Source organism: Papio anubis, chromosome 12 (assembly GCF_008728515.1).
Source record: "Papio anubis isolate 15944 chromosome 12, Panubis1.0, whole genome shotgun sequence".
Classification (NCBI taxonomy): Eukaryota; Metazoa; Chordata; class Mammalia; order Primates; family Cercopithecidae; genus Papio; species Papio anubis.
In genome coordinates, this window is record NC_044987.1 from 72,742,116 (window position 1) to 72,768,594 (window position 26,479).

At 45.8% G+C, this 26,479-nt stretch overlaps 1 protein-coding gene across 46 annotated transcripts in view; it reads left to right on the forward strand.

Annotated features, from left to right (window-relative positions):
- Positions 1-26,479, forward strand: part of ARNTL (aryl hydrocarbon receptor nuclear translocator like) — a 109,489-nt gene that overhangs the window by 57,870 nt on the left and 25,140 nt on the right. For 9 of the 46 annotated variants that reach the window (XM_021926029.2, XM_021926021.2, XM_021926025.2 and 6 more), the window contains 6 exons: positions 14,324-14,449; positions 18,651-18,798; positions 21,082-21,120; positions 21,399-21,440; positions 22,865-23,022; positions 24,776-24,855. In XM_021926029.2, coding sequence (XP_021781721.1) covers positions 18,659-18,798; positions 21,082-21,120; positions 21,399-21,440; positions 22,865-23,022; positions 24,776-24,855 — 459 coding nt within the window. In that variant the 5' untranslated portion in view covers positions 14,324-14,449; positions 18,651-18,658. Of the gene's footprint in view, positions 1-6,015; positions 6,060-14,323; positions 14,450-16,520; positions 16,678-18,650; positions 21,121-21,398; positions 21,441-22,864; positions 23,023-24,775; positions 24,856-26,479 lie in introns of those variants that run through there. The other 37 variants (XM_021926040.2, XM_021926044.2, XM_021926047.2 and 34 more) reach the window with 11 other exon arrangements.

Genomic DNA, 26,479 nt, shown 5'->3' on the forward strand with positions numbered 1-26,479 from the left:
GCTATGAGAGTTACTTCACCTCCCTGAAAGGTAATGTCTTTATCTGAAAAATGGGGATGATAATAGTACTAACCCAGAAGATTGACAGGAGGATTAGATGAGATTCTGCATGGACATAACAGTGCTTGGCACAATTGTCTAGCAGTGAAGAAAGATAAATATGAGAATAATAACTTCCTTCTTCCTCCGCTATCTATTCCTTCTCTTATTCTAGTCCAGTCTGCCATTGGGTTTTCTCTGTTGTTTTGGGTAAATAGCTAACCTCTCTGCCTCTTTTTGTCTGTAGAAATGCTACCGGTTCTGAGTGGGTACGTCGCGCCCCCTATAGGACATCATGGGAATGTGTGTGGGTGATCTGGCTGTCACAGCGACCCAGACGAGGCTTTACTGGGGGAAGAAGGGAAGGCAGGGGTGCTAGATATAATGCTTGGGGAACAAAAGATTGCCCAACACCAGCACAGTTGCCTAATGCTCAGTGCATTCATGTAGGCAAAACCCTGCTTAAAATTATCCGAGCCTGGAATCTGACTCCAATTAACACATAAACACAAATAATTTTTGCATGTTTTTAGTATATACTGAATTTTCTAGGAACACAGCTACCAAGTATGTAAGATTTGCCTATTTGTTATGAATAGGTGCAAGCATTTCATATGTCTTTCATGATGTTTTCTGGTGTAGCAGTGCCTCAATACTTGCATATTGATTTACATATTGTCTTAGTTTTTTTTTTTTTTTTTTGAGACGGAGTCTTGCTCTGTAGCCCGGGCTGGAGTGCAGTGGCTGGATCTCAGCTCACTGCAAGCTCCGCCTCCTGGGTTTACGCCATTCTCCTGCTTCAGCCTCCGGAGTAGCTGGGACTACAGGCGCCCGCCACCTCGCCTGGCTAGTTTTTTGTATTTTTAGTAGAGACGGGGTTTCACCATGTTAGCCAGGATGGTCTCGATCTCCTGACCTCGTGATCCGCCCGTCTCGACCTCCCAAAGTGCTGGGATTACAGGCTTGAGCCACCGCGCCCGGCCTGTCTTAGTTTTAACTATATTTCCTTTCTTCTTTGTATTACAGTTAGGGCATTATATTGATTATTTTTGGAATTATAAGTGTTGTAAGGTTATATTGTTTACAGATTTCAAGAGAGCTAAGGACATATTTAAAATATTTTTATTGCGTCTTTGAAAATATGAGAGAGCAAGAGAGAGAGTGTGCACATGCACACACATGCTTACAAATTAGCTAGAAAAATTCTAAGACAGACTTTAAATAAAAAGAAATGGTTTCATATCTCTTAGAAATGTCCTTTTACATAAGGATATGTAGTAGAAGTCCAAATTTTTAACTGCATTCATTGTCAGAGAAATGAGGTGTTTTGATGTTTCCCCTGTCCCTTTTAGAAAATATATAATCCTAAAAGAGCCTGAAACAGTTTCCATTGTCATATTTTTTCATTTTTGCCATCTCTATTTTTTTCACTCCTCCCACCTGTGCATATATATATTTAAGAAGTCCCCATATAGACTTTTAAAGAAAGAAAAGCCAGCCAGGCTCCCCACTCTTTACTAAGTTTGTTTTGATTGTTTTGTGGCCTCTACCTGCACCTCAGTCTGAGTCAGACTGACTCTGGGAGCTGTGGGCAGGTCCAGGGGAAAGTCAAGGAGGTAATGAGGCTTCTCGTGGGGGTAACTTGTAGGCCAAGTTGGGTGGGTGTAGTCAGTCTACCAGAAGCATCCTGCTCAAGCCTGGGCCTCTACCTGCCCTGAAACCTGAGGGCTCTTCAGTTGGACCACAAAGGTCTGACATCCAGGAGGGTCCCCAGGAGAGAGCAACTGTCACTAGGGAACATACTGCCCAGCACTGACTGTACTGAGCAGCAATGTTGTGCGCCTGTTGGGTTGATGCCATGGATAGCCAGGCGTTCAGAACTGAACACAACACCTAAAAGGCAAACACGAACTGTGAATGTGCCAGTGTCAGATGCTGCCTTGGTGGTCATGTGTGGGCTGGCAGTAAGCTTTTGGTCCCTTAACACTCACTGTGTTGGAAATTTCCCAAGGCTTTCATCTAGGGTAGCTGGTGTGTGATTTCCCTGTCCTTTGTTATTCCTAACTGGAAACTAGTTGAAGTCTTTTCTATGATGTTGATATAGTTACAGAAAATCTGAATACTTACCACTAAGTTTTACAGTTCTGCTTAGTTCAAAAGTAACACAACCTCATAAGAGAAAGTTTGAAACAGGTAGAGAAATTGAAAGATGAAAATCACTACCCATTGTCTCAGCCCACACAGACAGCTACCATCAGCATTTCTGTTTACTTCCTTTCAGTCCTTTCTGTGTTTATGAAATTTTATTGTATAAATAATTCATGTCCAATGTAGAAAAAGATGGAAAATTGAGAATTATAATGTTAAAACAAAAATGACCCATCTCACCAGTTGGAGATGTCTTAATATTCTGGTGAATTTTTTCTTGTCTTTTTTCTATAGACACATAAGAAGATTGGGGAAATATTGTGTATATAAGTTTGAATCCTTTTTCACCAATGTATATCAATGTATATCAGTTCACTAAGATTATTAAATGAAATAATCATTTATTAATTAAATAAAAATTTATTAAATGTATATCCATTTTTATCTGTTGATATATTAACAGATACCAGTGCATGTCTATTAAAAGAGTACTATGTAAGAGATGATATTCTTAAACATAAAATTTAATTTAGACATGAAATTACTTTGTCAAAAGGTATATCAGTTTATATTCAGATATACAGTGTACTGACCTGCCCATTTACTACATCTTCACTAATACTGGTATTATCTTTAAAATAGAATCTTCGCTAATATGAGCAGTGAAAGTGGCATATTATCTATTAAATTTTGACTGTTATGAGATTGAGCATGTTTTTGTATACTTACTGGTCTTTGTGTTTCATCTTTTGTGGTTTCCTATTCATATTCTTTGCTTAGTTTTCCACTGAAGTATTTGCTTTTTTATTGATTTATAGGAAATTTTGTTTTGTTTTGTTTTGTTTTAACTCAGAAAAGGTAGTATTGCTTCAGTTGTCACAGAGCTTTGGAGTCAGACAGACCTGAGTTTGAATCCTGGCTTTCCTACTTGTGAACTGAGGAATTTCAGGCGATTTATCTGACCCCTCTCAGAATTAATTAGTTCTTCTTTGAGGACTAAACAAAACAACACTGACTAGCATGAAAAAAAAGCCTGGTGTGTGGTTTCTGCCACTAGTTTTTGTGTTGTTATTTTTGTTGTGATTCCTGCACTATTTTCTCAGAAAAATGACCTTGAGCTCTACGACTCATGCCTGTTCAGAACCACAGAAACATGATACTCACTATATCCAAAGCTCAGAAAAATGAAACTGAAATCACTGAAGTTTGTGGGTTTTTTTTTTTTTTTTTTTTAATTCTTCTTGCCAAAAGAAGACAAATGAAGGGAAAAAAACAAGCTGATTTCGTTTTCATTAAGAGGAACTTGGGTTATTTCTGGGATCAGGCAGGATACATTCAGACCAACATGTTAGATCTAGGGCTCGGAAGATCCTGAGACTCGTTATAGATTACATCATCTTCCTCCAAGTGCGCTTGCCAGGCAAATGGACAAGTGCATTTTAGAAAGGTTTTCAGTTGTTCACGTTTAAACAAAAAGGATCTCCTGGCTTTTAGTTAACCCATTGAACAGATGTGCCATTCCGCCAGCGCACTGGTTATTCACGTCCTTGGTACTGATTTTTGACATCTTTGCACTGTAGGTGGGGGAGGGATGGGTATGAGCCTGCCCTACTCTCTTTCTCCTACTTGGGACAGAGCTGTTGCTTTTATTTGCTGAGTCACTGAAGCAACAGAGCATGTGCAGAGTTCCAGCCCGGAGTTGGGCATATCTGGGTTCCAGTCCCTGCTCTGGCCCTTCTCAGCCGCGTGATCTTGGACTAGTTGCCTTACCTCTCTAAGCCTCAGTCATCTTCTACATGATGTCGATGCCTCCCCCAAAAGGTCGTTATGAGGACCGAAGGAGACATGTCGAGGCAGGAACCATCCTAGGCACGTGTTTGATGCTCAGTAAATGGGACGTGGTCAGTGTTCAGAGGGGCGGGGGTGGCCGGTGACTGCTCTATTTCACCTCCACTCACAGCAGCAGGGCCTGTGGTGTCACCTAGACATCTCATAGGCATCCCACGCCTAACATGTCCCAAACCAGCAGCTCCTCCCTGGATAGGTGGATGGCGTCCAGGGCCCTCTTCCTCCAGCTGTCACATGGGGCATGTACCTGGAAAGTGGCTTTGCCCCCTTGGCTGGGGGCCTTTGTGCAGTTCATGGACTGGGAGTCACCCCCATGTCTAGACCGTCAGGAAACCCATTGGCTATTCCTTTAGAGCATACCAAGAATCAACTTCTCAGAACATACCAAGAGTTGACTTTTTTTACCCCGCCATGGCCACTCAGACTGACTCCTCTTACACCTCACATCCCATTGATCAGCACCCCTGGAAATATGTCTAGAATCCAGCTGCTTCTCATCACCCCCACGCCTAATACTGAGGGCTGAGTCACAGCATCTCTTCCCTGGACTGTTGTAGCTGTCTCCTAACTCAGCTTTCTGCCCTGCCTTTACACACACACACAGGGTGTCTTCTCACCACTGCAGCCGGACGTAAAAACTAAGAGGGATCATGTCACTCCCCATTTTACTCAGAGTCAAGACCAAGATCCTTACTGGGGTCTTCAGGCCCCCAGGCCTGGCCCTCTGACTGCACCCCCACCTTCCTCAGCTGTCTCCTCTCCCTAGTCCCCACAAGTCACTGGTCCCCTAGCACTGGGCAGCTCCCTCCGGCCCTGTTCACCAGCTGTCCTCTGCATGGAACACCTCTGTCGCCTCTCACCTCCTCCTGTCCAGCCTCCTTGGGGCCTTCCTGACTGCCTCCCTCCCGTGGTCTGCCTCCTCCCCATCTCTGACTTTCCTCCTGAGCACTCACTGCCACCCAGCACCCGACTTACTTGTTTGGTTTTCTTGCCTTCCTCACCAGGAGGTGTGCCAGATGAGGACAAGGATTTTTGTGTCCCTACCCCCATCCCCAGCACTGCCGTGGAGAACAGTGCCTGGCACTTGGATGCCCTCAGTACATATTTGTTGAGAGATTAATGAGTGGTCGTGGGCCAGCGCACCAACAGTGTCTTCGTTGTTACCAAATTGTCCCGATTTAAAATTTGGCTACTACATGCAGTTTGTGGTGGAAATTTACTCAAATTACCAATTCTTTCACCGAAGAAATTACCTGGTATATGTGGGTTCTCAATAAACTGTGTTGGATTGCCTCAAGGTTTTGGGGCAGTGGTAGCCATCCGAGGCCTCCTTGCCAGTCAGCCAAACCCTGTGCTGGGTGGGACATAACAGATGCCCCCAGCATCCTTAGCCGATGCTACTGTGTCACCCCAGAATCCGTGGGGCAGCCTATTGTCAAAACCCACTTCTCCTGCCTTTCTGGTACCTGGGGGAGAACCCTCAGCCTCTTCTTCTGCTGCCACTTGCTTCCTCTTCTGTCAGGAAGGTCCCATACCTGGCCGGCCTGCTCTGGAGACATGCCGGCTGCCCAGCCCTGCCAGGAGGCTCTGCTGTTGTGCAGGCTTCCCGCCCCACACATCCCTTCCTGCCTGTCCTGGGGTCCCACCACCCTGCTTTGTAGTTGGCCTTGCTCTTTACTGTGGTAAAAGGTGTAGGCCGTTCCATCTAAGATCCTATAATATTCCCTTTCTCTGCTGTTGAATGTTCTTCCCATTCTCCCAACATTCTCGAAGAAGGCGTGTGGTTTTCTTCTTTGCGTCTCAGTCCGCCCTGAGCCCAGCCCCTGCCGCCTGGCCCTGCCTGTCTTGTTGGCAAACCCTGAGCCCTAGCCAGAAACACAAGCACCTTTCAAGTGCTCCATCCTAACTCCACCCTCCCTCACACCGGCCTCTCTCCCTTTGCCACCAAATAACAGCAGTGCATTCTTTTGTTTCCTTTAGAACAAGATGCAGATGTTTTCCAGAATTTTCTTCAACTTCAGGCAGTAAGTTGGTTGGTGAAAGGAGTGTTCCCCCCCTGAGTCTGTAGAACCAGGCTCTCTCCTCTTATTCTGTAGCAATTAAAGACAAGGACAGGCAGGAAAACAATGAAAAGAAATAGGAGCCAGGTGGATGCGCCTTCACTTAGCTGGTCCTTGAGCATGACTCGTTGATCCTTCTTGCTTCCATCAGGGATTGCACCCTGTGCCCTCTTTGAACGCAGGGGCGTGTTGAGACCAAGGGTTGGGAAGAGAGCTTTGGCCTCACCAGCCTGGTCCCCAGAGTGGAAGTGGCAGGACTGGAGGGGTGTGGCAGACAGCGCATATTGCCCCCGGCCTTGCCCCCAGATGTGGAGTGCTAGGTGCCGGGGTGCAGAGGGGAACAAGGCCTGGACCCTGCCTGGGGAGAGGAAGCACCTGGGAGTTCTCTTTGTGGCTTCAGATCCCATGTTGTCCTCCAGGTAACGCAGACCATCTCTGGGGTCTAGGCTGGGGGAAAACTCTTGCAAAAAATTTCTGGTTCTGGGACAGGCCATGGGCTAAATGCATAGGGTCTGCATGAGGGGCATAGGACAGTGCCAGGCCAGTGAGCATGCACTAGGCAAAGGAAGTGGCCAGAGACCACTCATAAGAAAAAGTGGGACATGAACCTCAGAGCCTGGGCTGCTTTCAGAGGAGCCAAGAGGCTGGGAAATAAGCTCTTTCTGGTGAGGAAATCAGCAGGGGGAGAGGAGGGTCACACAGGAGGGGACTCTTAATCCTGAATGGCTTTGCAGAGCACGGTTCCCCTTGTGTGCCCCATGGAACCCTTGGCTGTTAGACGTGAGGTGATAAATGCTGTGTGGATGCATACACTTCGACTCAGACTCCACTGCCCTTAGACCTTCACCCTCCATGGGCCCATCTTTAAAGGTCCAAGAAGCCTTGCAGAAGAAACAGCTAACTATTGAACCCAGCATCCCCTATACGTATTTGGCCCCTGATTTTTCCCCCCAGATAACATCATTACAATCCTGTGGGATTAGTGTTCCATGGCAGAACTTTGGGAAGTAATTTTTGAAGAATTTGTAAATCCCTGCACCCTCTGGACTGCGCCCATTTCTTAGTTTGCATGGAGGCTGTGCTGCACAGTGGACGGAGTATGGGCTTTAGATTGGACTGGCTTGTGTTTAAATCTTCCTTCCCATTATACAAAATCACTGATCTCGATCAAGTTACTTACCCTCTCAAACTTAGTTTCCGTATCTGTAAGATAGCGGATGAAACATTAACTAGTTGTCTTATGAGACTGTTGTGATGGTTAATGGGAAGATAATAATGACACTTACAGAGGGCTTGTTATGCTCCAGACACCATTCTGAGCACTTTATATATCTCACTTACTCTTCACCACAACTGTGAGGCAGGTAATGTTATCCTTATCCTACAGGTCGGGTCAGAGACCAGTGACACATACAGACTAAATGTTGTGCCCAACATCACACGGCTGGTAAATGTGGGACCTGAGATTTGAACGCTAGGCACTCATACATGATGGGGTCAGGATTTGAAACTTGACCGCCATCTCCCATCAGAGAGCATGCTTTGAATCACTATGTTATAAAGGGTCTAGAGCAGTAAAAGCACTAAGTGGTATCGGTTCCCTTTTCAGATGCTTCATGGAAATGTTAAGGGGATTGATGGTTCCTGGGACTCCAACTCATTCTGCAGTCATTATAATCAGCCCTGTTGAAAGAGTAATCTCCTCGATCTGCTTGCCAACTCAGATGCTCCCATTGTGACCATTTTGTTTGCTCTGCTGCCTCATCCTGGGCCACTTCAATTTGGGCGGCTGCTCAGTGGTCAGGTGGAGTCAGGCCACTTTCCACAGCTGTCTCATCCGTGGCCTGTACGTCCACATCCAGGACCAAGAGTCCCCCCCAGGATGCCCAGTGGGTTGGTAGCTTGTTTTCTTTCTACACCTCAGTGATGGACTTGGCAAAGGGTTAAGAAGACATCCCTTTTATCATTCAGCAAACCGAGTGCCTTTACTGAGCTAGGTGCATGCCCTGGGGGAACTAGTCCTGTTTGGTGACTTAGTTAGATCTCTGAATCCTTCTACCAACCCTCAGTAGCTGTCTGGGAGACTGGGATTCTGTGGACTCTCCTCTATCAACGATATTGGGGTTCTTTTCCACAAAGACCAGCCTTGTTTTGATTGACATAGTGCCCCAGATTTACAAATCTTACTCCTTGCGGGATCCTCTCAACTGATCAAGCCCCATAGCTCCAAATGCCGTCTCCTTGATTGATGTTTAATTTGGGGATCCACAAACGTCTAGAGCTACCAGTTGAATTTGGGTACCCAAGGGCCACAAATGGGCCCTCCTCACACCCCAACACCTGACAACCAGCACCTTTGAGACTGAAGTACCACTGCATATACTGCTGTCCTCTGCTCAGGGCATTCTCCCTACCAGCCAGGCCACCCGGCAAACCCCTGCAACACCTCCTAAGACCTCTTCGCTGGTCCGTTCTCCTTTTATTAACACCTCCTCAGCACCCCTCCACACACACCCAAGCCCACAAACAAATCATTTTTTCGTCTGTTCTGCTCTTGTACCTTACCTATGCCCCACTGCTACAAAAAAAGCACGCCTTCCTCAAGACACTTGACTGCCACCTGCTGGAGAGTTGTCATCATGACTCAACAAATATCTGCCACTTCTAAACCCCCAGGCACCTCCAGAGTAGGGCAGTGCATTGCTTGTACAGCTGTAAACATGGCTTGCCTGTGAATTGGTCATGCTGACATATACTTATTAAAACACTTGTCCCTCTAGCTGGACTGAGGACATCTTGAACGTAAGGACTGCTGATTTCTGTCTTCGTCCCCGTTGTGGTTTCTGCTAGGGGCTAGAGAAATGCTTATTGAATGATCCTTGTGCAAACACCTGTTACCTTAGGTTCAAGGCATCTGCTGACATTCAGTGAAGGTTTTCTAAATCTGTTGCAAAGCAAGGCTCCCCACAGGCGGTCACAGTAACCATGGAGGTCGGGCAGGACTTGCAATGGGGACAGGACCCCATCAGCCTCTTACCTCTGCTCAGAGGCACCGCCCTCTGAACAGATCAGAGCATGAACAGGTCAGAGCAATTCAGTGTTCACTCTCTCTGCAGACATCAGGGCAGGCACCATGTAGTGAAGAGTGGGGCCAGGGGCCATCTGCATGGCTGTTTGGGCTGGGGAAGGAGAGCAGTACTTCTGGAGCATGTGCTATGCTCAGGGCCAGCTCCCTGTAGGTAGGTTGTGGAAAAGCAGAGGTGGCAACTCACGCACCCCTGCTGGGGATTGGGAGTTTTGTGGAGAAGTAGATCAGTAAGCACACGGATACTAGACAGAGTCGTCAAGGGTGTTGATTCACTATTGTCCTAATTTTCCTAAGCTCGCCACATCATGGAAGGCTGCTACCCAAGTGACATTCTGGGGCTTCACCAAGTGTTTTAACAGAGCTCCACCCAGCTGTCACACTAGGGGTAACACTGTGGGCCAGAAGGAGAGGCAGGCCTTCACTGGGGTCCCATTTTAAAAAGGGGGAAGTCCTCTGTTCTTTTATAACACTTGTTTTCCCCAAGCCATTCAGCATAGTATTACTCAGGTCCCATAGAGAGAACCTTCCCAGAGACAGCTCTCCTTGCTCAGGCCTGTCCTGATGAACTCCCTGATACACTTCCAGGTCTTAAAAGAGTGAGAGCCAGCATTTCCCTCTCTGCCCTGGCTGCCAGGAAGCTCAGAGATAACTTGTTTGCTCAGTTCCTGTAGCTTTCCTGACCCAGGATTTCTTTTTCTTATAAATTCTCCTTGTTCCTTTTCCAGGAATGCTTGCTTTTTATGTTTTGTTTGTTTGTGTTGCTTCTGTCTCTGTATTATACTTTTGGGAGGTGGTTTTTGGAGGCAGGATTGGCAGCAATGTGGTAGTTAGAAGCACCAGCAGTAAAGCTGGACACACCTGGGTTTCATCCCCACTTGCTAGCTGTGTCATTTTAAGTAAGACAAGTTGCCTCTTCAGTTTTTAGTTCCTCACCTTGAAAATTGGGATAATGATCACAATGAATGGATAGATTATTGTGAAGATTAAACTTGTTTATTGTAAATGCCATTGTTTCCTGTTCCTGCTCTTGGATCAGGCTTGATCTGTGGCTGTAGAATCCTAGTCTTAATTTCCTTCTTCCTGCCCGTGTCTGTCACCATACAATGAGTTGTACAATAGCACTGACTACAGGACCAACCATCCTGGTTTGTCTGGAACAGAGGAATTTCCTGGGATGCAGGACTTCCAGTGCTGAATGGGAAGGTCCCGGGCAAATGGATGAGTTGGTCACCCTGGTAATAAACAACCTCAACTTTTCAGTGGCTTACTGTAGCAAAGGTTTATTTCTTCGTTGTGCTACTGTCCATCCAGGGCCTTGGCTAAAGGAGGAGCCTCTATCCGGGAAATTGACGGTCTTGTGCAGACAGAGGAACACATGTTAAAGGTCCTTTAGAAGGCTGTGGCTGTGACTTCTGCTCTCATTCACTGGTCGGGGTCAGTCACATGGCCAGCCCTGCCACCAGGCTGTGCAGAACCTTCCCACTGGGTGGGGTAGCTCAGCCTGGAACACTGATCCACTCTGCCAGGCTCACCTTTCTGTTCTTTTGCTTTTTAGGGTGCTGGAGCAGGGACCAGGGAAAGGAGAGTCACCTGGTCTGGATTGGGGGTCTTGGATGTGATCATCTTCCTGTAGATAGTGGGTATGGGTTTCTTGAGGGGCAGTGTTCAGCTTTACCCTGCTCTGCTCAGAGGAGCAGCTGTATCTCCTTTGGACGCCTTCTAGTGGTTGATGCCCTCACCTTTCTCAGCTGTCAAGGCCTCTCTCTGCAGGGCAGGCTGGGCTGTGACTTCTCTTCTACCCTCCTTGCTCCTTCCTGTGGGACCCCTGAGATCCTTTCGCCATGCTCCTCGGTGAAATGGAGGGTGCCCTCACATTCTTCCAAGGCATCCTGCACAAGTCCCTCCATGCCCTGCTTTCTCTGGCGGTCCAGCAAGACTCCATCTCACCTTGGGGCTCTCTAGCTCAGAAGTGGGCACACCTGCAGCCCCTGACTCCAGGACCACAGGCCACGCTCTCCCCAGAGCATCCTCACCACATGCCATGTGGATGGCCGAGTCAGGGCGGCCCTCAGAGCCCACCCTTGGCAAGGGTACCCTCTCAAAGGCACCTCTTTTGGCTCAAATCCCTTTTGGAAGTAGCCCAGAGGAGGCTTTCTTTTTTATCTTTTGTTGTTTTATTTATTGTTCTTGCATCTAAGAATGCCTTCTTGGGCAGAAAACAGTTTCCCAGAAATAATGTTAATTAAGTGTCACAACTGGTTTAGCTTCCTTACCTTGTCTAAGCATGCAAGAGAGGCTTTTGAGGCTGGGCGTGGTGGCTCATGCCCATAATCCCAACATTTTGGGAGGCCGAGATGGAGGGATTGCTTGAGCCCAGGAGTCTGGGCAGCATAGTGAGACCTTGTCTGTTCTAAAAATAAAAAATTAGCTGCGTATGGTGGCACATGCCTGTAGCCCCAGCTACTTGGGAGGCTGAGGTGGGAGGATCACTTGAGGCTAGGAGTTCTAGGTTGCAGTGAGCTATGATCACACCACTGCACCCCAGCTTGGGCAACAGGGTGAGACCCTGTCTCAAAAAAAATTAAAAAGGCTTTTTGATTTTTGTTTTGCAAAAGTACCAAAATCTATTAGCATTTATTATTATTATTTCTTTAAATTTGAATATTGGGAAAATTGATCAAAATGAGAAATTTCATATGGAGTTTAGTGCTTGAAATTTGGATCCTTCATCTAAATTTCAAGGAACTCAGGGCCGGGCCTGGTGGCTCATGCCTGTAATCTCAGCACTTTGAGAGGCCGAGATGGGCAGATTGCTTGAGCCCAGGACTTTGAGACCAGCCTGGGCAACATTGCAAAGCCTCCTCTCTACAAAAAATACAAAAACTAGCTGGACATGATGGTGGTGCACACCTGTAGTCCCAGCTACATAGCACACTGAGGCAGGAGGAAAGTTTGAGCCCAGGAGACGGAAGTTGCAGTGAGCCGAGATCATGCTATTGCACTCCAGCCTGGGCAACAGAGCAAGACTGTCTCAAAAAATAATTAAATAATTAAGTAAATTTCAGGGAACTCAGAGAACGAGAAAGGACATGAAGTTCTTCATTTATTTAGCATTTGTTGAGTACTACCTGGAGTGAGGCATGAGACCAGGCACAGGAGATGCCTATAAATAAGGCCCTACCTACCTGAAGCTTATGGGTGGTGGAGGAGACACGCCTACAAGCAGAGAATGGCCACAGGGCATGAAGGAACCTGGGCAGGAGCTGCTGCAGGAGAGCCAGGGAGAGAGGATACAGCTCTGAAGGCTTCTCCAGGAGGTGTGCCCGCAGGCACAGGAAAGGAAAGTAGGAGTTTATCAGGTGACAGGGTGGTTGAAGGGAGCCACACCTCCAGGAAATGTGGGCCCAGCAGAGGCAGGTGGTTCTGGGAACTATCGTCTTCAGTCTGTCGGGGGCTTAGGGCAGCAGATGGGAGGGTTGGGCTGAAGATTAAGCAAGGCCTGATGTTTCCTGCTGGGGGGGCGGTGAACTTTGTCTGGAAGACTTAGGGGGAGCAGTGAAGCTATTGCAATGGTCTGAGCAAGGGGGTGTCCTGCCTCTGACCACAGTGGGGAGGGAATGGGGCTGGAGAGGACAGCAGACTGAACAGAGGCAGTGACAAGGAGCTAGAAGGAAGTGGCTGGGCCCATCCCTTAGAGGGCTGTGTGGGGGCTGTGGGGTGTGGGAGGGAGAGAAGAAGGAAGCCCAGGGTAGGTTCTGGGTTGCTAATTTGGGGGCTGGGAGGATAGCGTGTGACCTAAACAGAGAATCAGATTTAGATGGAATTACGTATATTAAGCCTGGGGATTTCACATCCATTTGCTGCTGCTTTCCCAGTTGAGGCTCAAGAACGAGAAGGCCAGAATTTCTGGTCACATTATTTGCATGTGCCCAGACTGGGGTTAACAGAATCCCAAAGTGAGGGTTCTTGAATCAGATTGCAATGGGGAATGAATGCCTTAGGAGGCTGGAAGCAGTTGTATTCGCAGATATTCATTTGGAGATCTCTATAACGATCGAGGCAGAGATACCCCAAAGACTGCAAGAATTAACCAGTGAAATTTGAAATGCCAAAATTTTTGCTTCAGAAAGGTCAGGAAAGCCCTGTTTAAAATCTAAATCTTGCCATCTCAAGGCAGTGCAGGGATGGATTAGGAGGATGTGGGGTGACCCTTTTCTTCCTTTCAGAGCCAGTTCCTGCCAGACACAGGAATCCTCCACATGAGTCATAGGGTGGAGAGGAGACCCCTCAGTCCTTTCAGTAAGTGGGAGGGCAGCACTGCCACGTGGCTACCATGAACCCTGTTTCAGAATTTCTTTCTTTCTTAACTTCGTATGTGCCCAGATGCACTTGAGATTCACTGATGTTTTCTTTAGACCGAGGAGCTTGCTTCAGCAGTTCGTTTCAGGTGTTGGCTCTGCTGGCATTATGTTTCGGCTTAATGTTTTCTGAAGACTTGTTTTCTGTTGTTTTTCATTGTTCTTGTTGTCTGGCTTCAGGCCACTACCTTCAACCTAGCAAGAGCTAAGTGGTGTCTTCAGCAGTGAAGTAGCTTCTGGAGGCTACCACTCTCTTGCTATGTGACTTTGGCTAGTTTTTCCACCTCTCTGTGCCTCAGTCTCTTCTGTAAAATGGAGAACACAGAAGTGTCTACCTCATAGAGTTACTTTCAGGTTTCAGTGAGTTAATCTACATGAAACAATAAGGATAGAGCCTGACACAAAATCACACTCAGCAAGTTTTCACAATTATGATTACTTGACCCCGTAGGAGAAATAAAAAAAAGACACAACTAACTTTCTTCTAAGGACATGCCCAAGAATCCAGTTTTAGTAACTTTGAAGGCATTTTCACAGAAAATATCTCTTGCCAGATTTTTTTCATGTGTTTGCAACTTAGCTTTAACAAGAAGCTGAAGGATGGCCAGGCAGCAAGGGGTGGTAAGTGCCAGTAGAATGTGACATGCTCGCCCAGCCTTCCTCCCTGTAATTAGGAATCATGAACCATCTCCACTGTCTCCCTTAGCTAATAAGAGATTTTTACACTTACTTACCTCAAAGTGACCTGTCTGGGTTTTCTTTTCTTGTGGCCCCCACTGTAGGTTTTTGGAAGAAGCTGACCGCCTGAAAAGAAATTATAAAACATGAAAATTGCTTTGAGGTGACCAAGTCCAGAGGCCCCTAACTCCTCCCAAGCTGGATCTGGGGTGTAAGAACTGTAACTTCAGGTAACAAAGTAGTATCCCATTCCTGCCCCCTGTGAACTGATGATTATTGGTAGCTTGCATGGCAGTTCTTCCTTTAGGAAGCGTAGTTTCTTCCAGGAACTCTGAAACTTGGGATATTCCACCTCATGCGGTTGTTTGACTGGTCAAAAAAGGGAGTAGGGGATTCTGGAGATACTTCATGTCTTCTGCGTGGTCCAAGGGGACCAGGGCTCCATAAATCACCAAGACCCTGAGGGCAGGGCTCGGTACTCATTCCTGGCCCTGCTTCTGTAAATGTTAATGACAAAATAACAACAATGTCACCCACCCAACAGGGTCTTTAATATGATTAAATAATCATGAAATACTTCTTGAGGGGTAAATCAGAGAGAATAGCTGGGAAATTTCTGAAAATAAAGAGCGGTGAGAGAGTATTTGTTCTGCTAGCTATTAAAATGTATTCTAAAGCGCAGTCATAAAAACAGTATGGTACTGTGATGGAAATAACTAGATCAGAGGAACAGAGTAGAGAGTCCAGAAATAGGTGATAAATCAATAAAGGTGTATTTCAGATTAGTGACAATGGGATGTATGAGCTAGCAAATGGTGTTAGAAAACATTTCCTATCCGTTAGAGGGAAATAAATTCCTAAGCTTAGGTAGTATATCAAAATAATTTCCAAATAGCATTAAATTTAAAAAATTATTAAAATCTTAGGAAAAAAGAGAATATTTATATTATTCTGGGTAAGAAAAGGCTTTTAAAACATGTCATTTTTGGTAGCACATACAAATATCGTAAACAAAGTTAAGCAAAAGGGTGGAAAAAGTGTTGGCAACATCAATGATGAACAAATTAATATTCTTGGTATACAAATTTATTCTTTCATTCAATATATATTTATTGAGCACTTAGTATGTACTAGAAAGTATTCTGGGCACTAAGGGCACAGGGAGTAATTACTGTGCCTGCTGTCCTGGTGCTTAGACCCTGCTGGAGAGGACAGCCAATGAATATGGGAGATTGTGGTAGGTCACATGTTGATAAGGGCTAAGGACAAAACATTAAGCAGGGGGCTGGGCTAGGGAGGCTTGGCAGGGTTTGCATTGTATGGCTATTCAAGGGGGCTTCACTGATGAAATGACATGTGAAGAAAAAGGGAAAGTCATTGAATGTCGAGCTGATAGGATTTGCTGATGGATTGAATTCAGGTTGTGAAAGAAAGGAGTCAGGATGGCTTCTAGGTTTGGGGCCTGGCAACCAGAAGGATTGACATGGGAATGACTGAGAGGCTTGGCTTGGAGAGAATTAGAGTTTTGGTTATGGATGTTTCAGTTTGACATCTCTCTTGTATATTCAAGTGAGGACGTCAGGGAGGTGGTCGGCCATAAAAATCTGTAATTCAGGGTGACATCTGGGCTGGAGATGTAAATTTGGGAGTTGTTATAGTGTTTATAGTATTTGAAGGAATGACACTAGAGCCCCTGGAGAGCGTGTGTAGATAGAGAAGAGGGCCCAGGACATCCATGGGACCCTTCCTTGAAGTTGAGGGAGATGAGAAGGAGCCAGCCAAAGAGAGCAAAAAGGAGTGACCACTGAAATGGAAGGAATCCTGCAAGAAGGAGGATCTCCCAAGCCATGAGACAGTGAGAAGGGCGAGGTCAGCTATCCTGGATGTGCTGATGGGCAAGGAGAGAACTGGCCATTGGATCTAGCAGTGGGGAGGTCACTGGTCAGCCCGACAAGGGCTGTTTTGTGGGAATGATGGGGAGAGAATCTGATTGGAGTTGGGTTATTGAGAATAAGAGGAAAAAAACCGGAGACAGAGAAATGGGACAATAGCTGGAGGAGGATGGTATTCAAGTAAGTTTATTTTTCCCAAGATGGGAATTACATAACTCTTGTTTTCACCCAAGTGGAAATGATTCAGTAGCGTGGGGAGAGTGGATGGTGCAGGATTGGGCTGGGGCGAGGGTTCTGAAATGGTGGTCTCGAGGAGGTGGGAGAGGTAGAATCCAGGCATCAGCTGGGAAGGGATCCTAAGTAGGAGCATCTAAGGAGGTGGTGGGTGTGCACCTGCCTCTTTTCTCAGTTCACTAAGAAGCAGAGTCCTCAGCGGAGAATGGAGACTGAGGAGATGATGGAAGTTTGAGGAGAGAGGACAAAGTATGAAGTCCTTCATAGCAGAATGAGAAAATAAATGGCCAGGGGAATGAAGCATCGCTGGGCGGCATGCAGGCCTCTAAGGGGTATGTTTTCTCCAGCCATGCCCTGTTACACAGGTGAACACGGGGTAGGAGGCCATTGTGGTAGAAAAACAGGACATGAGCAGACACAAGGGAAGACAGAGAAACGCCTGTAAACAGAAGAGCACCATCAGTAATAGCTGAAGAATACAAGTAAAAACAACGAGGTCTTCTTTTTTTCCTCTTCAGACTGGCAAGAACTCTTGTTGGGGATAGAAATTATTGTCGCTTTTCTGGAGCACAGTGTTACAGTATGTTCCAGAATACATGTGTCCCCTTTTGACCTGTCAGTCTCACCTTTAGAAATTTATTCTAAGAAATAATTGCTCAAATGCAAGGAGATACATGCACAAAGATGTTCACCCCAGCAGTGCTTATCAAAGTGAAAAAATGGCAGTCATCTAACCAGGAGGCAACTGGTTCACTTATCTGTCGGCAGAACAGTGACAGTGGGAAACAGTAGCTCACACTCACCCTCCTGTTTGCAGATGAAAGAAGTTGGGTCCAGAGGGGGATAGTGACAGCTCCAGTCCTACTTCACGGAGCTCAGACCCCCTGACTGTAGGCAGGCACCCTGCCCAACCTCTTCAACTGGGCTTGGAGTCAGAGTCCCTTGCAAGGCACTTGTTAGGCCCTTTTCAAGGGCTGGTTTGCTTAATGCTTTTAAAATATGAGTTCTCAAAATGTTTTGCAAATTTCTTTACAATGTCTTCATTTCATCATTCATGGCTTTCCTTGCAAAGGATGCTGACAGTGGGGGAAAACAGGCCGACTGCCTGGGCCGTGATAGAGGGGACCATATTTTCCTGATTCCCAAGTAAGACTTACAGTGGAAGAAAGGATATTTTCTGCTTTCTTACAATGTTTACAAAGGTCATAACAGGATGTGAGGATGATCTGGCTGCAACATCTGTCACCCCATTGATCGCCAGGGTTGATTGAGCTGATCTGGCTGGCTAGGCGGGTGTCCCATTCCTCCCTCGCCAGTCCATGTGCGTCCCTCCCAAAGCTGTATGCTCAAAAAGGATGACCATCTCCGATAGAGGAGGACCAGTCTTTGGTCAAGGGTATATGAGTAACTGCGCTCTTCGGCTAGGACCTCCAAACAAGCTCTCAAAAGTCCTAATAGAAGTACAAAGATAATAAGGAACTTGCATTTATTCGTTTCCTTGATCATATGTTTATTGATTAGAAGAAAATACAATTAGCAGCCAGGTGTGGTGGCTCACACTTGTAATCCCAGCACTTTGGGAGGCTGAGATGGGTAGATCTCTTGAGGCCGGGAGTTCAAGACCAGCCTGGCCAACATGGTGAAACCCCATCTCTACTAAAAGTACAAAAATTAGCCAGGTGTGGTGGTGTACACCTTTAGTCCCAGCTTCCCAGCGTTTTGGGTGGCTGAGGCATCAGAATCACTTGTACCTGGCAGGTGGAGATTGTAGTGAGCTGAGATTGCACCACTGCACTCCAGCCTGGGTGACAGAGTGAGACTTTGTCTCAAAACAAGTAAAAAATAAAAATAAAATAAAATTAGCTTTGTTGGTGGAGAACAGGGAGGAAAAATAATTAGCATTGTCGGAGAATATCTGGGATATTTGGTCCCCTCAGTGGGAACCGCCCTGGGTTGTCACTCCTAGAGTTTCTGGTTCTGGTTTAGTTTTTCCATGCCACAGCACAGGGACTGAGAATCTGCTCAGCTTCTCTAGGCTTTTATGTCTTCACCAGAAAAATGAGCAGGTGAGCTTAAATTTCCTACAAAAACTCTTAAAATAAATATGATGCTCTTTCCATTCTATCATGCCTGTTCTGGGTCCGGGGGTGTGAGAGTTGCATTAGTGCTGCTGTAAACCAGCCCCGGGTCTCCCCCAGCCCTGCCCGCCCCACCACCAAACCCCCAAGCACCACCCTGGGTTTTCCACCGCTTTCGAGAGCTCATCGAAATAAACACGCCTTTGTGCCTCTTGTAACAATTCCAGATCATCCAATGGCAGACCAGAGAATGGACATTTCTTCAACCATCAGTGATTTCATGTCCCCGGGCCCCACTGACCTGCTTTCCGGCTCTCTTGGTACCAGTGGTGTGGATTGCAACCGCAAACGGAAAGGCAGCTCCACTGACTACCAGTAAGGCCTTTGGGGCATGTCTTCCTCTTGTTAAACTTGGTGTCAGTTCTTGGGCATGGAACATCTAGCAACCAGCTACTGTTTCTCCTGGAAAAGGGGATGGGAATAAAAAACCCAACTCTAGGTGGCTACACAGTTGGTTTTTGGCTTTACCTTCCCCTAGTTTGTAAGCAAGAAGGGAGCCTTCAGCACTACTGAGGCATTTAACTTCCACCTCCTATTCCCAAAATGTTCTACACCCAGGGAAAATAACAGCCTTAAGGCCAAGTTCTGCCTTTTACCCCTTTCTTCCTCTTCTTTCATTGCTCCTTTGAGCAAGAGGGTTAAGTCTATGGGTGTCATCTCAGGGGGTTCAAAGAGAGCTTAGCCCGAGGACCTCTCTGAGGAAGACAGCAAGTGTCAGGTGCTTAATGAATGTTTATGGGAGGAATGAGTGGAGGTCCTCTCTGAAAACAATTTAGGAACATTGATATTGTCCTTAAACATTATTTAAATTAGTATGAACTTGTTATATTAAATAGTATTTTTGTTTATTTTTAGACTTAATGACTTTTCATTTAAGTAAATTTTCACACTCACAGTCATCCCTTCTATATATGTACAAACACCTCGGGAATAAGGCAGTGTAGAACATTCAAAGGCACATTTTCTTTTGCCGAAGCAGCTGCGTGGAATCTTACCCAAATGTCCATTTAAGAGGTTTTCTTTTGTTTAATGAGGGAAAATCTCCGAGGAGGTATCCCCCCTACAGCAGATGTCCTTTCTGCTGAAGTTCACAGGTCGAATTTGGGGAGCACAATGGCTGGAGGTCAGATGCCCACTAGGAGATGCTATGATTAATATGTAAGTTATCCCAGATGATTAAGACAGCCAACACCCAGGGGCTGGAGAGTGGGTATGAGGGCTGTGAGGGCGTTCTTCCATAGCAGTAACTCCCCAGCAGAAAGACTGTGAGATGTTGGCCACAAACCCTTTGTCTTGAGCAAGCGCTGAGGGAGCCACTGATGTGTTCTAAGGCCTCTGTCATGTAGACCTGTGGGTTCCAGCTTGGTCACCACCCAAGATTTCCCTTGTGGACTCTGGTTTGCTAATCTTCTGTAATTCATGGAGACTCAATTAATTAAGCAACCGTAATCCCTTTCATTATCTTTTAATGTAACTGAAGTCATCTATGACTGTCAGGCAGAGCTTTTTCTCACCTGAGATTATCACCTGGCCTCAAGGAACAGATAGAATTCTAGACAAAAGGGATGGGGGAATTTTTGTTTTTCCGTGCGGCCTGCATGATCTCTGAACTTTAGAACTAGCTGGGGAAACCTTCTGTCTGTGAGGAACCCCAGGGCATCTGATTGGGAACACTGTTCTAGAATGCCCACGATATGATCCAGTGCTCCTAGAAACAGCTATTTTTGCCCTTGGGATTACATTGTTTGAAGGGCCATGATCTCTCTTTTCCTATGGGATAAAGGAAAAAGGAGAGAGGCCCAGCTGGCAGTCCATGCCCTCCTGATAAATGTATGGATAGGAGAAGGCTGTGAGGGGGGTTTGGAACTCCTTCCTCTGGGGATTTCAGTCTCTTTTCTTCTACTGAACCACAGGATGCAACGAAACTTGGATTTCTGGAGTCTGTGAAAGGGAGGGAGATCTTTGCTGTGACCCCAGGACCCTCTGTGGCCCTCAGCCCCACTACGCCCCTCCATCCCAATTCCTGAAGTCTAGGGGTTCCCATCTAACTGAGAAGCAGAACACTTGGCAGCAGTGCCTTTGAAAAGCTGCCTGGGGCTCTGCTCAGTACTTTGTTGGTACTTTAATTCCACCCTCCTCACTTCACCCCTTCCCTGCCAAATAGATATGTGTGCACATTTATTTTTGATGCTCAGTATGTTTTGCAAATGGAATAAGCTTCATTTATCCAGAATTATGGGGCTAATGAGAGGTTAGAGATATTTCGAGCCTATGTTTAACTAAGCATTTTTATAAACACTACATATTCCCAATTTTCAAACAATCAGAATATGGTAAAATATATATTAACACACAGACTCTTTTGGGATGATAACTTTTGTTTGATAACCTGAGAAGCTGGTCCAGGTTTTATAGTAAGTTCAAGTTAATTTCTGTTTGTTTGTTTTACCCTTATTATACATCATTAATTGATACTGTGGCTGTTCCAGCTTTCTAATTGTTTGGTTTCTGGATAAATGAGAGCCTTCTGTCTTACAATAAGAAGCTCTTCTGTATGTCTTTATTAACATGCAGTCACATTCTCTTTTGTTTTTTCAGAGAAAGCATGGACACAGACAAAGATGACCCTCATGGAAGGTACCATGAACCTAGTAATTTGAACTTCAGCATCCTTATAGCCATTTTCTTTGCACTGCTACACATTCTATTACTTGGGGCAGCACCCATGTCCTCAGCTGGAGATGAGCAAGGAGGCTGTGAGCCTGTGGGCTCACACTGTGTCCCTTCAACCCCCAATCCCCTTGTGTGTCTGCAGAGAGATGACAGGGATCGGGCAGAAGAAAACAGCAATGTGTAACTTTGCCATTCATCTCCAGGGAATTATGTTTTTATCTTTTGCTTTTTCCTCCCCCCAGGTTAGAATATACAGAACACCAAGGAAGGATAAAAAATGCAAGGTAATCTTGGACCTCATTTTGTCTACAAAGTGTTCTAGTTCTGGTTGCTTAGAGAGCAGCTAAGGAGGCTCTGCATGTTCGTTCCTGTCTAAGAGTCCTGTTGGGCACTGTCACCTCCTCAGGGAACAGGCAGGTAGTGGGCCTTGGCCAAGGTGGCCTTCTGCCCTCCATGCTCTCCATACTGGGCTGGCCTTTACTCTTTGCTGTCTAAGCACCTTTAACCTGAAGGGGATTTGAAGGTAGCAGAAATCAGTCAAGGCTCAAGTTTTTTCCCAATCTTCAGCAGAGGACGTCTTCCTGACTGGAGCGCCCTCCACAGGAGACATGGCTCAGTGATTTGCGTCTTCCTGACTGGAGCGCCATCTACAGGAGACATTGCTCAGTGATTTGCGTCTTCCTGACTAGAGCGCCCTCCACAGGAGACATGGCTGGGACTTGCTTCTGACAGGGGCCCCTATTGCACTGCGAGTTGCAACTGAACACCACACGGGGCATGCTAGGTGCCTCTAGTAGATTCTCTGCCTGGGTCCTTCCTGCCTCCAGCCACACTTGCTGACCTCTTCCCATTGGGTCCTCAGTTCTGCCGTTAGTACCAGGCTGTGTTCTGAGGCTGCATCATGACAGACTGATACAGGGGGCTGCAGAAATTGGCTGCCCTAAGGCTTCAAGCTCTTCCCTCAGAGGCCAGCCTTGGCAGGAGCTCCCATTGCTCTGTATCTGTGGCAGCTGCAGCAAACTGAATTTCCATAGTTGCTGCACTTCCTTAGGAGGACCGTCACCAATGGCAGATGCACATCAGTCAGTGTCAGCCTGCCTCAGCAGGCAGCCACTTCCGGGAGGGAGGATTGTGACATTCCTCAGGGGAGGCTCCTGGGGACAGATGTAGCATCTGCTGCACCTAGGTGGAGTCCTGGTTGATCCAAGGATGATGGTGTTGGTTACTGGGTGCCCTAGTCAGTGAGGCTGTGACTGGAAAGAAGTGGTGCCCTGCCCAGGTCACACAGCCACACAGCGGGCTCCTCACAGACCTCAGGGACAGCCCACGGGGCTCTGGATGCTCTGTGCTATGAAGCCACCACCTCCCTTCTCTGTCCTTTCACCCCCATTTCAAAATCCAATTTTGCAAAGGCTGAGAGGAAAAGAAATGAGGAGAAATGAACAATTCAGTTTACTCTGAAAAGACAATTTTTGTAGCTTTTCTCCTGAATTCTAAGGATGAGGTAAACATAAACTAATACTGACCTGGCAGTGAGACCATTTTTTTGGAGACTTTAGTAGAAAAGTCTAATTTTGAACATTCTGCAGATTCTAAATTTGCCTTGTCAGATGAACATTGAAAACAGTTACAACTCATTTATTTTTGTCATCTTTTCTTGATGCTTGGTTACATTTTATAAGAAATCGTTTTTCATATTGTTGTTCAGGGAAGCTCACAGTCAGATTGAAAAGCGGCGCCGGGATAAAATGAACAGTTTTATAGATGAGTTGGCTTCTTTGGTACCAACATGCAACGCAATGTCCAGGAAATTAGATAAACTTACTGTGCTAAGGATGGCTGTTCAGCACATGAAAACATTAAGAGGTGAGACCCTGGGCTCTATTGTCCTTTATGTCCTTGCCCACAAATGTTACCACCCTTGCCTAGAATGTTCCTGTCCCTAAGGCAAATGTTTATTACTTGCAATTATGTAGCCTTGAGTAGTATGCCTTTACTTTTCAGCAACAGCCGTGATGCCAAATGAAGTGATTATTGAGCTTATGTGGGTTTTGACATGCAATTTTGCAGTCACACATTCTCAGAGCATAGAAACTATGTGCTTTGCACATCTCTGTATATGCATGTAATCAGGCTATGTGCCTATCAGACACGATACTGCTCTGATGTCTCACATCTTGCCTATGTTTGTGCCTGGATCCCATCCTTACAATTATGACACGCAGAAATGTAGGTGCACACAGTGACACAGAAAAGTCAGTTTCAAAGATGAAAATGCATCATGGTTCCTTTGAAAAGTGAGTCACGGGTTGCGGGTTCTCGCGGCATTTTGTTGTCAGGAATGAACACTGAAGATATTTTCATCTTCCTGGAATTTTCCCGAACCAGATCCACTCTTTGTGAGGGAGGCAGTATTTTCCTTCTTTTCTGAGTGTGGGGAGGGTGAGAAAACAGAGGCAGAAAAGTGGAAGTGACTTATCCAAACCACAAGAGAAATCTGAAATATATCAGGCATTTTAGTGAATGCTGTTCCTGGAATTTTCCATAGCTAGTCTTGGACTTTTGGAGGAAATTGGAAAGTGGGCGCTCAGTCAGATCTCTGACCTGCGTGGTAGAATTGCATCTTTTTATATTTGCACAAAGCCACCAGAAATAAGAAGTAACTGGTTTTGTCTGACTTTAGATCATTATCCAAAAATATAAATGTTGTATCCTGTGCTGGGAGAATGACATTTAAAAATTCATATTAGCAAAGATAACACGGGTTAAATTATTATAAACTAATTTCTATTAAATTGGAAATAAGTGGCAAATCTCAAGTTACAATAAAGAGCAGGGATAGGGATCAATTGAATGGTTGCAACACGTCCTGTCTCCCTCCCTCCCCATGGCACTTTGAATTGTTACAGATCCGTTTCATTTTATTCTTTCACTATTCCACTCGCTCTTCTGCAGACTCCAAATCATTTACTGCTGGCATTTTTCTCTGTTAAGTGATTGTTCTCCTGAAAAATGCCAGACTGACAACCTTTTAAGCGTAAGTCTTGCCCCCTTTCAGTCCTGGGAGTGGGAGCTGCACTGACTGAAGCAACGCATTCCTCCACATTGCCACACTCATTTAACTCACCCCAATGAAGAGGAACTCACATTAAATGCCTTCCGCAATATATTTACTCAGGGCCTGGCAGACTGGATGAGTTCCCAAGAACATTTAGAGTGGTGATTTGAAGGACTACCAGACAACCCATTTAATACAGATCTTAGGAAGAGGGAACTCTCTGAGGAGCCTCTACCAGTTTACTTCCAGAGCTGCCTTCTCTCTTAGAAGCAGATTGTCAAACTTCCTTCTATTATCTCTTGGTTTTCCCTGTAATGAGAAAAACAGGCTTGTTAGGTCTCCTGTGGGTAACAGTGTTCTCTTTTCCATGGTGTTATCTTTGGCTTACAGCATTCCGTCCAAAGCCAGATCTAGGCCCATCTCAGTTAAGGCCTAAACAACGAAATTTAAATACCAGGTCACAGGGACTAGGCCACTTGCAAAAGGTTTGAGGCAGCAAATTAGAATGAGACATTTTCTGAATATCAAGTATACCAATACTTTCTCTTTTTCCCCCCTAAGGTGCCACCAATCCATATACAGAAGCAAACTACAAACCAACTTTTCTATCAGACGATGAATTGAAACACCTCATTCTCAGGGTATGTTCAATTATGGGATTGTTTTACAACATTTGTTTTGATAAATTTTCAAGTAAGTAGCAGCATGTGGGAATTTGATGTTTCAACACTGAGCTTTTTTTTAGGCCTGCTTCCTCTCTCGGGTCCCTCCCTTTATCTTATTGTTTGGACAGGCTTCACATTTCTTCCACAAAACCATTCTCCTCCTCTTTTAACCTCATCTAGGCAAAAATGGAAGGCCTATGCTACTGCAATTTTAAATCAGAAGAGGCAAGATTTGTTAAAAATAAGAGGGATTTAAGAATCACATTTCTGCATGAAGATTTTAGGAAGGGACTGAAACCAACAACAATTGAGACTTTCTTTTCACCTGATTTAACCACTAGCACAAAAAAAGTCCACCTAAATCTTTACACCAAAATCCCATCAGAACAACAAAACTGTGGTTCACGCCTATAATCTCAGCACTTTGAGAGGCCAAGGCGGGCGGATCGCCTGAGGTCGAGTTTGAGACCAGCATGGCCAACATTGAAATCCTGTCTCTACTAAGAATATAAAAATTAGCTGGGTGTGGTAGCAGGTGCCTGCTTGGGAGGCTGAGACATGAGAATCGCTTGAACCTGGGAGGTAGAGGTTGCAGTGAGCCGAGGTCACGCCACTGCACTCCAGCTTGGGCAACAGAGTGAGACTCTGTCTCAAAAATCAAGGAAACAAACAAACTTCCAAAGACTAGTGGTCCAAATAAGAAAAATAAATGCAAGAGGTATATGCTTTCACTTGCTTGACTTGAGTGCGCTCTCTGTCTTGCTAAATCTCTGCTGGGAGATGGTTGAGGTGGCACTGTGGGAACCTGTTGTCTTCCATGAGGAATTAGGTCTGCACAGGGCTCTAAGTAGTGTTACTAGGTAAAGTGAGATTAACTTGGGAATTGAAGGGAAAGAAACTGAATTCAGAAACGTGTTCTTGCAAATTGTAAACAGAAGAATAGAAAAACGTTAACTAAAAGGAAGGATACCTGCTTCCACCTCCCACGAAGTCAGGGCTGACCTGACTTGCACAGCCTACAGAATCTGCATACCCATCTTTGAGCAGAAGTTTGCAAAGCCCTGGAGTAGAGGGTAGTCCATCTGGAATTTTGCATCATCACTATCCATTTTCAGCTCTCTGTAAGCCTGGCCTGTCTGCTCACTCCAGCATTCTCTATTTATCTCCTCATGACGTGCTATCTCAAATTGGAAAGCATTCACCTGCGAGGACCAGAAGACCTGATGAATAAATAGAGTTTCATTTCTCAAGTATAACTGGTCTGGAGTAGGTTATGTGGGGTTGCTGCAGTGGTTCAATGAGGTCAATAGGAACCAGGTTCTTTCTGTCTTTGCACTCAGCCACACCAAGCTAGCATGCTAGCTTGTTTCCTTAATGTAGCCGGGTACCTCTGCCAGGTCTAAGTAGCCAGACCCACTGTAAAAATAGGGGTAAATGAAACTCTAGTCTGGCTGTCCTTTTTATCAAGAGAGGATACACCTTCCTGAAAACTCAATAGTGGACTTCACCTTATCCAAAAGTGTGTCACTTGGTCACACCTGGCTGCAGGGCAGGGTGCAGAAGCAAGTGTGTATAGATTTTCCAGCCTCCGTGATGGAGA